Below are 12,500 nucleotides of genomic sequence, written 5' to 3'. Positions count from 1 at the left end.
ATCATGAAGCCTTTGATCTTCTGTAAAATGTGAAGAGAGTCTCGAGTCTGAGTCTGTCACAGTGTTTATGATGAGTTTAAACGACGTAACGGTTAACACCCCTGTTCTGTTTCTCTCCCTCTCACACACACACGCGTGCGCAGGGACCGTATCCTACAGTCGAGGAGGTGGACGCTGATCTGATCAACGCAGGTGAGAGTTCTGATTATTCTCTGATTCTGCATTTAACCTTTTTAATGAAGTACATCAATCAAATGCCTCCATCTGCCAAAACATTACAACCACCTCCCTGTTCCTCCCCTCACTAACCCCCCCCCCCCCCCGCTGGAGAAACGTCAAATTGCTGTGTGTGTGTGTGTTGATGTTTTCAGGGAAGGAGACAGTGACGGTTCTTCCTGGAGCTTCGTACTTTTCCAGCGACGAGTCTTTCGCCATGATCCGAGGGTGAGAGTCTAACACACACCTCCTCCCCTGCGTCCACACACACACACACGCACCTCCTCCCCTGCGTCCACATTAACACACACACAAAAACTACAGTTCTGTCCCATTCCATCAGAGAGTGGCAGAGCAAAGAGAAACAGAGAACAGAAAGTGTGTGTTTGAGTGTGAGAGAGGCATTGGGTGTGTATTATTTACTGTTTGTACAAGTGTGTTTGAGTAAAGAATGTGTCTCCGTCCTCCACAGAGCTGCCCCCAAGCTGCTAATTACACCCTTAAGATGTTATGTGCGGCCAGACCCCACTGGTGGGGGTCTGTGGGGGGTGGTCTCTGAGGGTCTCAGGGTCTCTGCTGGTGTTTGGCGCCGGAGTGAGGGCTCTGTCCTCTAAAGGCCAAGAGTGAGGTGTGTTTGGGTCCTGATCGATTTCCTCCAGAGAGGGTTTTATTTCTTTTCCACCCACTCAGAGAGAGAGAGAAAGAGAGAGAGTGTGTGTGATTATTGCTGAGAAGCCAATGGAGAGCTGTAAATTCTGTAATCGTCTGTCATTCAGAACCAACACAATCTCAAACAGTATTGATATCGGGGTGAGGAATGTAGCGTCGGTATTGAGATCGGGGTGAGGACCAGGGTCAGCGTCGGTATTGAGATCGGGGCGAGGACCAGAGTCAGCGTCGGTATTGAGATCGGGGCGAGGACCAGAGTCAGCGTCGGTATTGAGATCGGGGCGAGGACCCGAGTCAGCGTCGGTATTGAGATCGGGGCGAGGACCAGAGTCGGCGTCGGTATTGAGATCGGGGCGAGGACCCGAGTCAGCGTCGGTATTGAGATCGGGGCGAGGACCAGAGTCGGCGTCGGTATTGAGATCGGGGCGAGGACCAGAGTCGGCGTCGGTATTGAGATCGGGGCGAGGACCAGGGTCGGCGTCGGTATTGAGATCGGGGCGAGGACCAGAGTCGGCGTCGGTATTGAGATCGGGGCGAGGACCAGGGTCGGCGTCGGTATTGAGATCGGGGCGAGGACCAGGGTCGGCGTCGGTATTGAGATCGGGGCGAGGACCAGGGTCGGCGTCGGTATTGAGATCGGGGCGAGGACCAGGGTCGGCGTCGGTATTGAGATCGGGGCGAGGACCAGAGTCGGCGTCGGTATTGAGATCGGGGCGAGGACCAGAGTCGGCGTCGGTATTGAGATCGGGGCGAGGACCAGGGTCGGCGTCGGTATTGAGATCGGGGCGAGGACCAGGGTCGGCGTCGGTATTGAGATCGGGGCGAGGACCAGAGTCGGCGTCGGTATTGAGATCGGGGCGAGGACCAGGGTCGGCGTCGGTATTGAGATCGGGGCGAGGACCAGGGTCGGCGTCGGTATTGAGATCGGGGCGAGGACCAGGGTCGGCGTCGGTATTGAGATCGGGGCGAGGACCAGGGTCGGCGTCGGTATTGAGATCGGGGCGAGGACCAGGGTCGGCGTCGGTATTGAGATCGGGGCGAGGACCCGGGTCGGCGTCGGTATTGAGATCGGGGCGAGGACCCGGGTCGGCGTCGGTATTGAGATCGGGGCGAGGACCAGGGTCGGCGTCGGTATTGAGATCGGGGCGAGGACCAGGGTCGGCGTCGGTATTGAGATCGGGGCGAGGACCAGGGTCGGCGTCGGTATTGAGATCGGGGCGAGGACCAGGGTCGGCGTCGGTATTGAGATCGGGGCGAGGACCAGGGTCGGCGTCGGTATTGAGATCGGGGCGAGGACCAGAGTCGGCGTCGGTATTGAGATCGGGGCGAGGACCAGAGTCGGCGTCGGTATTGAGATCGGGGCGAGGACCAGGGTCGGCGTCGGTATTGAGATCGGGGCGAGGACCCAAGTCAGCGTCGGTATTGAGATCGGGGTGAGGACCCGAGTCGGCGTCGGTATTGAGATCGGGGTGAGGACCAGGGTCGGCGTCGGTATTGAGATCGGGGCGAGGACCAGAGTCGGCGTCGGTATTGAGATCGGGGTGAGGACCCGAGTCGGCGTCGGTATTGAGATCGGGGTGAGGACCAGGGTCGGCGTCGGTATTGAGATCGGGGTGAGGACCAGGGTCGGCGTCGGTATTGAGATCGGGGTGAGGACCAGGGTCGGCGTCTGTATTGAGATCGGGGTGAGGACCAGGGTCGGCGTCGGTATTGAGATCGGGGCGAGGACCAGAGTCGGCGTCGGTATTGAGATCGGGGTGAGGACCAGGGTCGGCGTCGGTATTGAGATTGGGGTGAGGACCAGGGTCGGCGTCGGTATTGAGATCGGGGCGAGGACCAGAGTCGGCGTCGGTATTGAGATCGGGGCGAGGACCAGAGTCGGCGTCGGTATTGAGATCGGGGTGAGGACCAGGGTCGGCGTCGGTATTGAGATCGGGGTGAGGACCAGGGTCGGCGTCGGTATTGAGATCGGGGTGAGGACCAGGGTCGGCGTCGGTATTGAGATCGGGGTGAGGACCAGGGTCGGCGTCGGTATTGAGATCGGGGTGAGGACCAGGGTCGGCGTCGGTATTGAGATCGGGGTGAGGACCAGGGTCGGCGTCGGTATTGAGATCGGGGTGAGGACCAGGGTCGGCGTCGGTATTGAGATCGGGGTGAGGACCAGGGTCGGCGTCGGTATTGAGATCGGGGCGAGGACCCGAGTCGGCGTCGGTATTGAGATCGGGGTGAGGACCAGGGTCGGCGTCGGTATTGAGATCGGGGTGAGGACCCAAGTCGGCGTCTGTATTGAGATCGGGGTGAGGACCAGGGTCGGCGTCGGTATTGAGATCGGGGTGAGGATGAATTGAGTCAGCGTGTGTATTGCTATCATTGTGAAGACCTGTGACAGTGTAAAGATGAGAGTTGTGTTATTGTTTTTCAGTGTTTTGTTAAAGGAATATAAACACACTGACTCGGACAGTGTTTAAGCTGTTGTGTTATGTATTAATGGTTTATATTTGTTGTTTGATGTTGACAGGGGCCACATTAATCTGACGATGCTGGGGGCAATGCAGGTGTCCAGATACGGTGACCTCGCTAACTGGATGATCCCTGTGAGTGTCCTGTTCAGATCAAATTAAAGGAAAAGGGACCAGGGTGATGATGTATAAAAACTGCTGTGGGACTCTGGGAATTACCTTCTAATATAAAACTTTACAAATATCTGTGTTTTGCATTAATTTACTGTTGTATATTGCCTTACACATTATTGTTTTATTGTTTTTGCTTCGAAAGCACATCACAAATGGTTTCATTATTCTTTTTTCTATTACTATGTTTATGATGGAGTATATTTCCGGCTCTGTCCGGACTGAGTGGGCTGTGAACGCTCCTCTTCCCCCCCGTGGAGATGGACAGGTTTTCTCCACTTTTTCTCATTAAAGCTCAAGATGGTCTCACAGCGTGGAGCTGGAAATCGTCCGTGTAGAACACGCCGCACAAAGCGGTTCATTATCAGCGCAGTCTTTGAGAGAGAGAGACAGAGCGAGAGGCAGAGAGCGAGAGAAACACGCAGAGAGAGAGAGAGAGGCAGAGAGAGAGACACACACAGAGAGCGAGAGACAGAGAGAGAGAGACACACACACAGAGCGAGAGGCAGAGAGAGAGACACACACACAGCGAGAGGCAGAGAGCGAGAGAAACACGCAGAGAGAGAGAGATACACACAGAGAGCGAGAGACAGAGAGAGGCAGAGAGAGAGAGGTCAATTGCCTCAGTGTCACTGACTCACATCAAAGAGAAATTGGAAATAACCAGCCTTCAGATTTGCACAAACCCCCTCGGGGAGAAACAAAAATGCATGTGCACACACACACACACACACACACACTTTAGCCTGGAGAGTGATTTCACACACAGCTCTGATCCACCAGCTGTTTCCAGAAACTGATCTGAGATCAGTGAGGTGTGTTTAACAGCACAGGTTCAGTCTCTTAGTCTGTGGTGTTATTATATTATTATTCATTAAATGTAGAATTTTATACTTTATTGTTGTTGTTGTTCTTAAGGGGTGCGTCGTTGTTGTTGAAATTAAGGGGTGCGTCGTTGTTGTTGAAATTAAGGGGCGCATCGTTGTTGTTCTTAAGGGGTGCGTCGTTGTCGTTGTTGTTGTTAAGGGGTGCGTCGTTGTTGTTCTTAAGGGGTGCGTTGTTGTTGTTGAAATTAAGGGGTGCGTTGTTGTTGTTATTAAGGGGTGCGTTGTTGTTATTAAGGGGTGCGTCGTTGTTGTTGTTGTTAAAGGGTGCGTTGTTGTTGCTGAAATTAAGGGGTGCGTTGTTATTGTTGTTATTAAGGGGTGCGTTGTTGTTATTAAGGGGTGCGTTGTTGTTGTTGGTGTTAAGGGGTGCATTGTTGTTGTTGAAATTAAGGGGTGCGTTGTTGTTAAGGGGTGCGCTGTTGTTAAGGGGTGTGTTGTTGTTGTTGAAATTAAGGGGTGCGTCGTTGTTGTTGAAATTAAGGGGTGCGTCGTTGTTGTTAAGGGGTGCATCATTGTTGTTGTTGTTGTTAAGGGGTGCGTAGTTGTTGATGTTAAGGGGTGCGTAGTTGTTGATGTTAAGGGGTGCGTAGTTGTTGATGTTAAGGGGTGCGTTGTTGTTATTAAGGGGTGCGGCGTTGTTATTAAGGGGTGCGGCGTTGTTATTAAGGGGTGCGGCGTTGTTGAAATTAAGGGGTGCGTCATTGTTGTTAAGGGGTGCGTCGTTGTTGTTGTTGATGTTAAGGGGTGCGTAGTTGTTGATGTTAAGGGGTGCGTAGTTGTTGATGTTAAGGGGTGCATTGTTGTTATTAAGGGGTGCGTCGTTGTTGTTGATGTTGTTAAGGGGTGCGTAGTTGTTGTTAAGGGGTGCGTAGTTGTTGTTAAGGGGTGCGTTGTTGTTATTAAGGGGTGCGGCGTTGTTGTTAAGGGGTGCGTTGTTGATGTTAAGGGGTGCGTTGTTGATGTTAAGGGGTGCGTCGTTGATGTTGAGGGGTGCGTCGTTGATGTTGAGGGGTGCGTCGTTGTTGTTCTTAAGGGGTGCGTTGTTGTTGTTGAAATTAAGGGGTGCGTTGTTGTTAAGGGGTGCGTTGTTGTTATTAAGGGGTGCGTTGTTGATGTTAAGGGGTGCGTTGTTGTTGTTGTTGTTGTTGTTAAGGGGTGCGTCGTTGTACTTAAGGGGTGCGTTGTTGTTGTTGAAATTAAGGGGTGCGTTGTTGTTGTTATTAAGGGGTGCGTTGTTGTTGTTATTAAGGGGTGCGTTGTTGTTGTTGTTAAGGGGTGCGTTGTTGTTGTTGTTAAGGGGTGCGTTGTTGTTGTTGTTAAGGGGTGCGTTGTTGTTGTTGTTAAGGGGTGAGTCGTTGTTGTTGTTAAGGGGTGCGTCGTTGTTGTTGTTCTTAAGGGGTGCGTCGTTGTTGTTGAAATTAAGGGGTGCGTTGTTGTTGTTATTAAGGGGTGCGTTGTTGTTGTTAAGGGGTGCGTCGTTGTTGTTCTTAAGGGGTGCGTTGTTGTTGTTGTTGTTAAGGGGTGCACTGTTGTTAAGGGGTGTGTTGTCGTTGTTGAAATTAAGGGGTGCGTCGTTGTTGTTGAAATTAAGGGGTGCGTCGTTGTTGTTAAGGGGTGCATCGTTGTTGTTGTTGTTGTTAAGGGGTGCGTTGTTGTTGTTGTTAAGGGGTGCGGCGTTGTTGTTAAGGGGTGCGGCGTTGTTATTAAGGGGTGCGGCGTTGTTGTTAAGGGGTGCGTAGTTGTTGATGTTAAGGGGTGCGTTGTTCTTATTAAGGGGTGCGTTGTTCTTATTAAGGGGTGCGGCGTTGTTATTAAGGGGTGCGGCGTTGTTGTTGAAATTAAGGGGTGCGTCGTTGTTGTTGTTGTTGATGTTAAGGGGTGCGTAGTTGTTGATGTTAAGGGGTGCGTAGTTGTTGATGTTAAGGGGTGCGTAGTTGTTGTTGTTGTTGTTGTTAAGGGGTGCGTAGTTGTTGATGTTAAGGGGTGCGTCGTTGTTGTTAAGGGGTGCGTTTTTGTTGATATTAAGGGGTGCATTGTCGTTGTTATTAAGGGGTGCATTGTTGTTATTAATGGTGGAATAATGAAATGGTGGAATGTGGAGTGGTGGAAAAGTGCAGTCAGTGATGTCACAAACAATTTTCATCTGTAAAAGTCAGATTTTACTGTGAAAGACACCTGTTTATTTGGAGATGTTTTACAGTTCTTGTTTATGTTGTTGATATATAACTGCAGTTCAGACCTGGAAGTCCTTAAATGGGTGTAACCCTAATAACAGATTAATGATGGTTCCAGATCTGTTTAGTTTCTGACAGTGATATTAAAACTGGTGCTGATGCTGATCCACAGGTTTCCAACCATGCTGATGTCTCCACGGTGACGGGCAGCAGAAGAGCATCTCTGAACATCGCCGCCGGCCCCTCACGCTCTGCCTGTGCTCGGTAATGAGCGCGGATGCTAGCAGCAGGTTTTTGGAGATGCTCTTCTGCTGCCTGTCGCCGTGGCGATGCTGTCAGCCCCCCTCCCCCCCTGCAGTGTTATTTATAGCAGAGTCTCTCTGACGGACGCCTGCAGCCCGGAGCTGATCGAGTTTTGGTGAAGGTTATTTCTCTGGAGCTGCTCCATATCTTCTTTTCATTCGTCTCTTATTTCAGGAGAAAAGCAGCTTCGCTAACAGCGCTAATGACCTGCTAATCTCCTCTTGGTTCCCTTCATCAGACAAAGACAGCTCAGCACCAGCAGCCTCCACACACTTGTGTTTTATTTCTGAGCTCTGTCAGGTCTGTGTTGTAATTAGAGCCTCTCTTTTTCCCTCAGACGTAAACAGACTGAGACTTTAATGCAAATATATGTAAATGAGCTCTGTGCTGATTAGCCTTTATTATAAAACGTAGCTTCAGGCCGCTCTTCTCCTTCTGCTCTGGATTCAGAGGTGTCTCTCAGCGTCTCCCAGTGTCTCAGCGTCTCCCAGTGTCTCTTCTTCTGAGAACTGAACGCTCTTTTTAAAGTTGCTGTCTGTCGTTTCTAAAAAAAAACAAAAAAAACCATCAGTAAGGTGTGTATTAAAGTGTTTATTTGTAGCTCATCTCACACAAGAGGAAATCTCCAACTGCTCTGACCTTCTCTGAATGAGGTCTGTGCTCCATAGAGGGGGCCCTCCCTCACAGGGGCAGCCATGTTTAAAGTACAGAATCTCAGATGCATCTGTGCCACTAGGGGGCAGTGTAACAGCTGCTGCATGATGTGTGGAAATCGAAGGGGCGGGGCTTATGTGCTATGGGACGAAGGGGCAGGGCTAATGTGCTATGGGCCAAAAGGCTAGGCATCAGACATAATTTTCTGTTAATGAGTGCTTAAACACACACAGTATAAAAATACACACACATACATTCATTCATTCATTATGTGTAGCTGTTTATTCAGTGCAGAGTTGCGAAAACACGCACGATATAAAAATACACACATAAACACTGTGGGTGCACTGTGTGTGTGAGTGTACTCTGTGAATGTGTACTGTGTGTGTATTCAGTGAATGTGTACTGTGAGTGTACTCAGTGAATGTGTACTGTGTGTGTACTGTGTGTGTGAGTGTACTCTGTGAATGTGTACTGTGTGCTGTTGGTGTACTCTGTGAATGTGTACTGTGGGTGTACTCTGTGAATGTGTACTGTGGGTGTACTCTGTGAATGTGTACTGTGTGTGTGAGTGTACTCTGTGAATGTGTACTGTGGGTGTACTGTGTGTGTGGGTGTACTCTGTGAATGTGTACTGTGTGCTGTCGGTGTACTCTGTGAATGTGTACTGTGGGTGTACTCTGTGAATGTGTACTGTGGGTGTACTCTGTGAATGTGTACTGTGGGTGTACTCTGTGAATGTGTACTGTGGGTGTGAGTGTACTCAGTGAATGTGTACTGTGTGTGTACTGTGTGTGTGAGTGTACTCTGTGAATGTGTACTGTGTGCTGTCGGTGTACTCTGTGAATGTGTACTGTGGGTGTACTCTGTGAATGTGTACTGTGTGTGTACTCTGTGAATGTGTACTGTGTGTGTGAGTGTACTCTGTGAATGTGTACTGTGGGTGTACTGTGTGTGTGGGTGTACTCTGAATGTGTACTGTGTGCTGTCGGTGTACTCTGTGAATGTGTACTGTGGGTGTACTCTGTGAATGTGTACTGTGGGTGTACTCTGTGAATGTGTACTGTGTGTGTACTCTGTGAATGTGTACTGTGGGTGTACTCTGTGAATGTGTACTGTGGGTGTACTCTGTGAATGTGTACTGTGTGTGTGAGTGTACTCTGTGAATGTGTACTGTGTGTGTACTCTGTGAATGTGTACTGTGTGTGTACTCTGTGAATGTGTACTGTGTGTGTGAGTGTACTCTGTGAATGTGTACTGTGGGTGTACTGTGTGTGTGGGTGTACTCTGTGAATGTGTACTGTGGGTGTACTCTGAATGTGTACTGTGTGTGTGAGTGTACTCTGTGAATGTGTACTGTGTGTGTGAGTGTACTCTGTGAATGTGTACTGTGGGTGTACTGTGTGTGTGGGTGTACTCTGTGAATGTGTACTGTGTGTGTGAGTGTACTCTGTGAATGTGTACTGTGGGTGTACTCTGTGAATGTGTACTGTGTGTGTACTCTGTGAATGTGTACTGTGAGTGTACTCAGTGAATGTGTACTGTGAGTGTACTCTGTTAATGTGTACTGTGTGTGTGAGTGTACTCTGTGAATGTGTACTGTGGGTGTACTCTGTGAATGTGTACTGTGGGTGTACTCTGTGAATGTGTACTGTGGGTGTACTCTGTGAATGTGTACTGTGGGTGTACTCTTTGAATGTGTACTGTGGGTGTACTCTGTGAATGTGTATTGTGTGTGTGAGTGTACTCTGTGAATGTGTACTGTGTGTGTACTCTGTGAATGTGTACTGTGTGTGTACTCTGTGAATGTGTACTGTGTGTGTACTCTGTGAATGTGTACTGTGTGTGTACTCTGTGAATGTGTACTGTGTGTGTACTCTGTGAATGTGTACTGTGGGTGTACTCTGTGAATGTGTACTGTGTGTGTGAGTGTACTCTGTGAATGTGTACTGTGGGTGTACTGTGTGTGTGGGTGTACTCTGTGAATGTGTACTGTGTGCTGTCGGTGTACTCTGTGAATGTGTACTGTGGGTGTACTCTGTGAATGTGTACTGTGGGTGTACTCTGTGAATGTGTACTGTGGGTGTACTCTGTGAATGTGTACTGTGGGTGTGAGTGTACTCAGTGAATGTGTACTGTGTGTGTACTGTGTGTGTGAGTGTACTCTGTGAATGTGTACTGTGTGCTGTCGGTGTACTCTGTGAATGTGTACTGTGGGTGTACTCTGTGAATGTGTACTGTGTGTGTACTCTGTGAATGTGTACTGTGTGTGTGAGTGTACTCTGTGAATGTGTACTGTGGGTGTACTGTGTGTGTGGGTGTACTCTGAATGTGTACTGTGTGCTGTCGGTGTACTCTGTGAATGTGTACTGTGGGTGTACTCTGTGAATGTGTACTGTGGGTGTACTCTGTGAATGTGTACTGTGTGTGTACTCTGTGAATGTGTACTGTGGGTGTACTCTGTGAATGTGTACTGTGGGTGTACTCTGTGAATGTGTACTGTGTGTGTGAGTGTACTCTGTGAATGTGTACTGTGTGTGTACTCTGTGAATGTGTACTGTGTGTGTACTCTGTGAATGTGTACTGTGTGTGTGAGTGTACTCTGTGAATGTGTACTGTGGGTGTACTGTGTGTGTGGGTGTACTCTGTGAATGTGTACTGTGGGTGTACTCTGAATGTGTACTGTGTGTGTGAGTGTACTCTGTGAATGTGTACTGTGTGTGTGAGTGTACTCTGTGAATGTGTACTGTGGGTGTACTGTGTGTGTGGGTGTACTCTGTGAATGTGTACTGTGTGTGTGAGTGTACTCTGTGAATGTGTACTGTGGGTGTACTCTGTGAATGTGTACTGTGTGTGTACTCTGTGAATGTGTACTGTGAGTGTACTCAGTGAATGTGTACTGTGAGTGTACTCTGTTAATGTGTACTGTGTGTGTGAGTGTACTCTGTGAATGTGTACTGTGGGTGTACTCTGTGAATGTGTACTGTGGGTGTACTCTGTGAATGTGTACTGTGGGTGTACTCTGTGAATGTGTACTGTGGGTGTACTCTTTGAATGTGTACTGTGGGTGTACTCTGTGAATGTGTATTGTGTGTGTGAGTGTACTCTGTGAATGTGTACTGTGTGTGTACTCTGTGAATGTGTACTGTGTGTGTACTCTGTGAATGTGTACTGTGTGTGTACTCTGTGAATGTGTACTGTGTGTGTACTCTGTGAATGTGTACTGTGTGTGTACTCTGTGAATGTGTACTGTGACTGTACTCTGTGAATGTGTACTGTGTGTGTGAGTGTACTCTGTGAATGTGTACTGTGGGTGTACTGTGTGTGTGGGTGTACTCTGTGAATGTGTACTGTGGGTGTACTCTGTGAATGTGTACTGTGTGTGTGAGTGTACTCTGTGAATGTGTACTGTGGGTGTACTCAGTGAATGTGTACTGTGAGTGTACTCAGTGAATGTGTACTGTGAGTGTACTCTGTGAATGTGTACTGTGTGTGTGAGTGTACTCTGTGAATGTGTACTGTGGGTGTACTCTGAATGTGTACTGGGGGTGTACTCTGAATGTGTACTGGGGGTGTACTCTGTGAATGTGTACTCTGTGTGTGAGTGTACTCTGTGAATGTGTACTGTGGGTGTACTCTGAATGTGTACTGGGGGTGTACTCTGAATGTGTACTGGGTGTGTACTCTGTGAATGTGTACTGTGTGTGTGAGTGTACTCTGTGAATGTGTACTGTGGGTGTACTGTGTGTGAGTGTACTCTGTGAATGTGTACTGTGGGTGTACTCTGAATGTGTACTGTGGGTGTACTCTGAATGTGTACTGGGGGTGTACTCTGTGAATGTGTACTGTGGGTGTACTCTGTGAATGTGTACTGTGGGTGTACTCTGTGAATGTGTACTCTGTGTGTGAGTGTACTCTGTGAATGTGTACTGTGGGTGTACTGTGTGTGAGTGTACTCTGTGAATGTGTACTGGGGGTGTACTCTGTGGATGTGTACTCTGTGAATGTGTACTGTGTGTGGGCGTGTACTCTGTGAATGTGTACTGGGGGTATGAGTGTACTCTGTGAATGTGTACTGTGAGTGTACTCTGTGTGAGAGTGTGTACTGTCTGTGAGTGTGAGTGTACTCTGTTAGTGTGTACTGTCTGTGAGTGTGAGTGTACTCTGTGTGAGAGTGTGTACTGTGTGTGAGTGTACTGTCTGTGAGAGAGTTTACTGTTTGTGAGTGTGAGTGTACTGTCTGTGTGTATTCTGTTAGTGTGTACTGTCTGTGAGTGTACTCTGTGTGAGAGTGTGTACTGTCTGTGTGTGTATTCTGTTAGTGTGTACTGTCTGTGAGGGTACTCTGTGTGAGAGTGTGTACTGTCTGTGAGGGTACTCTGTGTGAGAGTGTGTACTGTCTGTGAGGGTACTCTGTGTGAGAGTGTGTACTGTCTGTGAGTGTATTCTGTTAGTGTGTACTGTCTGTGAGTGTACTCTGTGTGAGAGTGTGTACTGTCTGTGTGTGTATTCTGTTAGTGTGTACTGTCTGTGAGTGTACTCTGTGTGAGAGTGTGTACTGTCTGTGTGTGTATTCTGTTAGTGTGTACTGTCTGAGTGTACTCTGTGTGAGAGTGTGTACTGTCTGTGTGTGTGTGTATGCTCTGTGTGAGAGTGTGTACTGTGTGTGTGAGTGTAGTCTGTGAGAGTGTGAACTGTCTGTGTGTGTGTATGCTCTGTGTGAGAGTGTGTACTGTCTGTGAGTGTATTCTGTTAGTGTGTACTGTCTGAGTGTACTCTGTGTGAGAGTGTGTACTGTCTGTGTGTGTGTGTGTATGCTCTGTGTGAGAGTGTGTACTGTGTGTGTGAGTGTAGTCTGTGAGAGTGTGTACTGTCTGTGAGGGTACTCTGTGTGAGAGTGTGTACTGTCTGTGAGTGTACTCTGTGTGAGAGTGTGTACTGTCTGTGTGTGTGTGTGTATGCTCTGT

General features: G+C 48.9%; 2 protein-coding genes across 2 annotated transcripts in view; one reads left to right on the top strand and one right to left on the bottom strand.

Annotated features, from left to right (window-relative positions):
• Positions 1-12,500, top strand: part of oxct1a (3-oxoacid CoA transferase 1a) — a 39,700-nt gene that overhangs the window by 17,736 nt on the left and 9,464 nt on the right. Inside the window, exons 11-13 of the mRNA XM_066658844.1 lie at positions 144-192; positions 372-444; positions 3,404-3,479. Of these exons, the coding sequence (XP_066514941.1) occupies positions 144-192; positions 372-444; positions 3,404-3,479 (198 nt within the window). The remainder of the gene's footprint in view (positions 1-143; positions 193-371; positions 445-3,403; positions 3,480-12,500) is intronic.
• Positions 3,704-10,255, bottom strand: LOC136682360 (putative uncharacterized protein DDB_G0286901; the record flags this gene model as incomplete). The annotated part of the gene is made up of 5 exons (XM_066658849.1): positions 3,704-3,889; positions 4,410-6,545; positions 9,669-9,731; positions 9,815-9,904; positions 10,199-10,255. Coding segments are annotated over 5 exons (2,532 nt in total), but the record flags the coding sequence as incomplete, so codon positions are not given.

This window comes from Hoplias malabaricus, unplaced genomic scaffold (assembly GCF_029633855.1).
Source record: "Hoplias malabaricus isolate fHopMal1 unplaced genomic scaffold, fHopMal1.hap1 scaffold_93, whole genome shotgun sequence".
NCBI lineage: Eukaryota > Metazoa > Chordata > Actinopteri > Characiformes > Erythrinidae > Hoplias > Hoplias malabaricus.
This window is presented reverse-complemented; position numbering and strand designations above follow the sequence as displayed.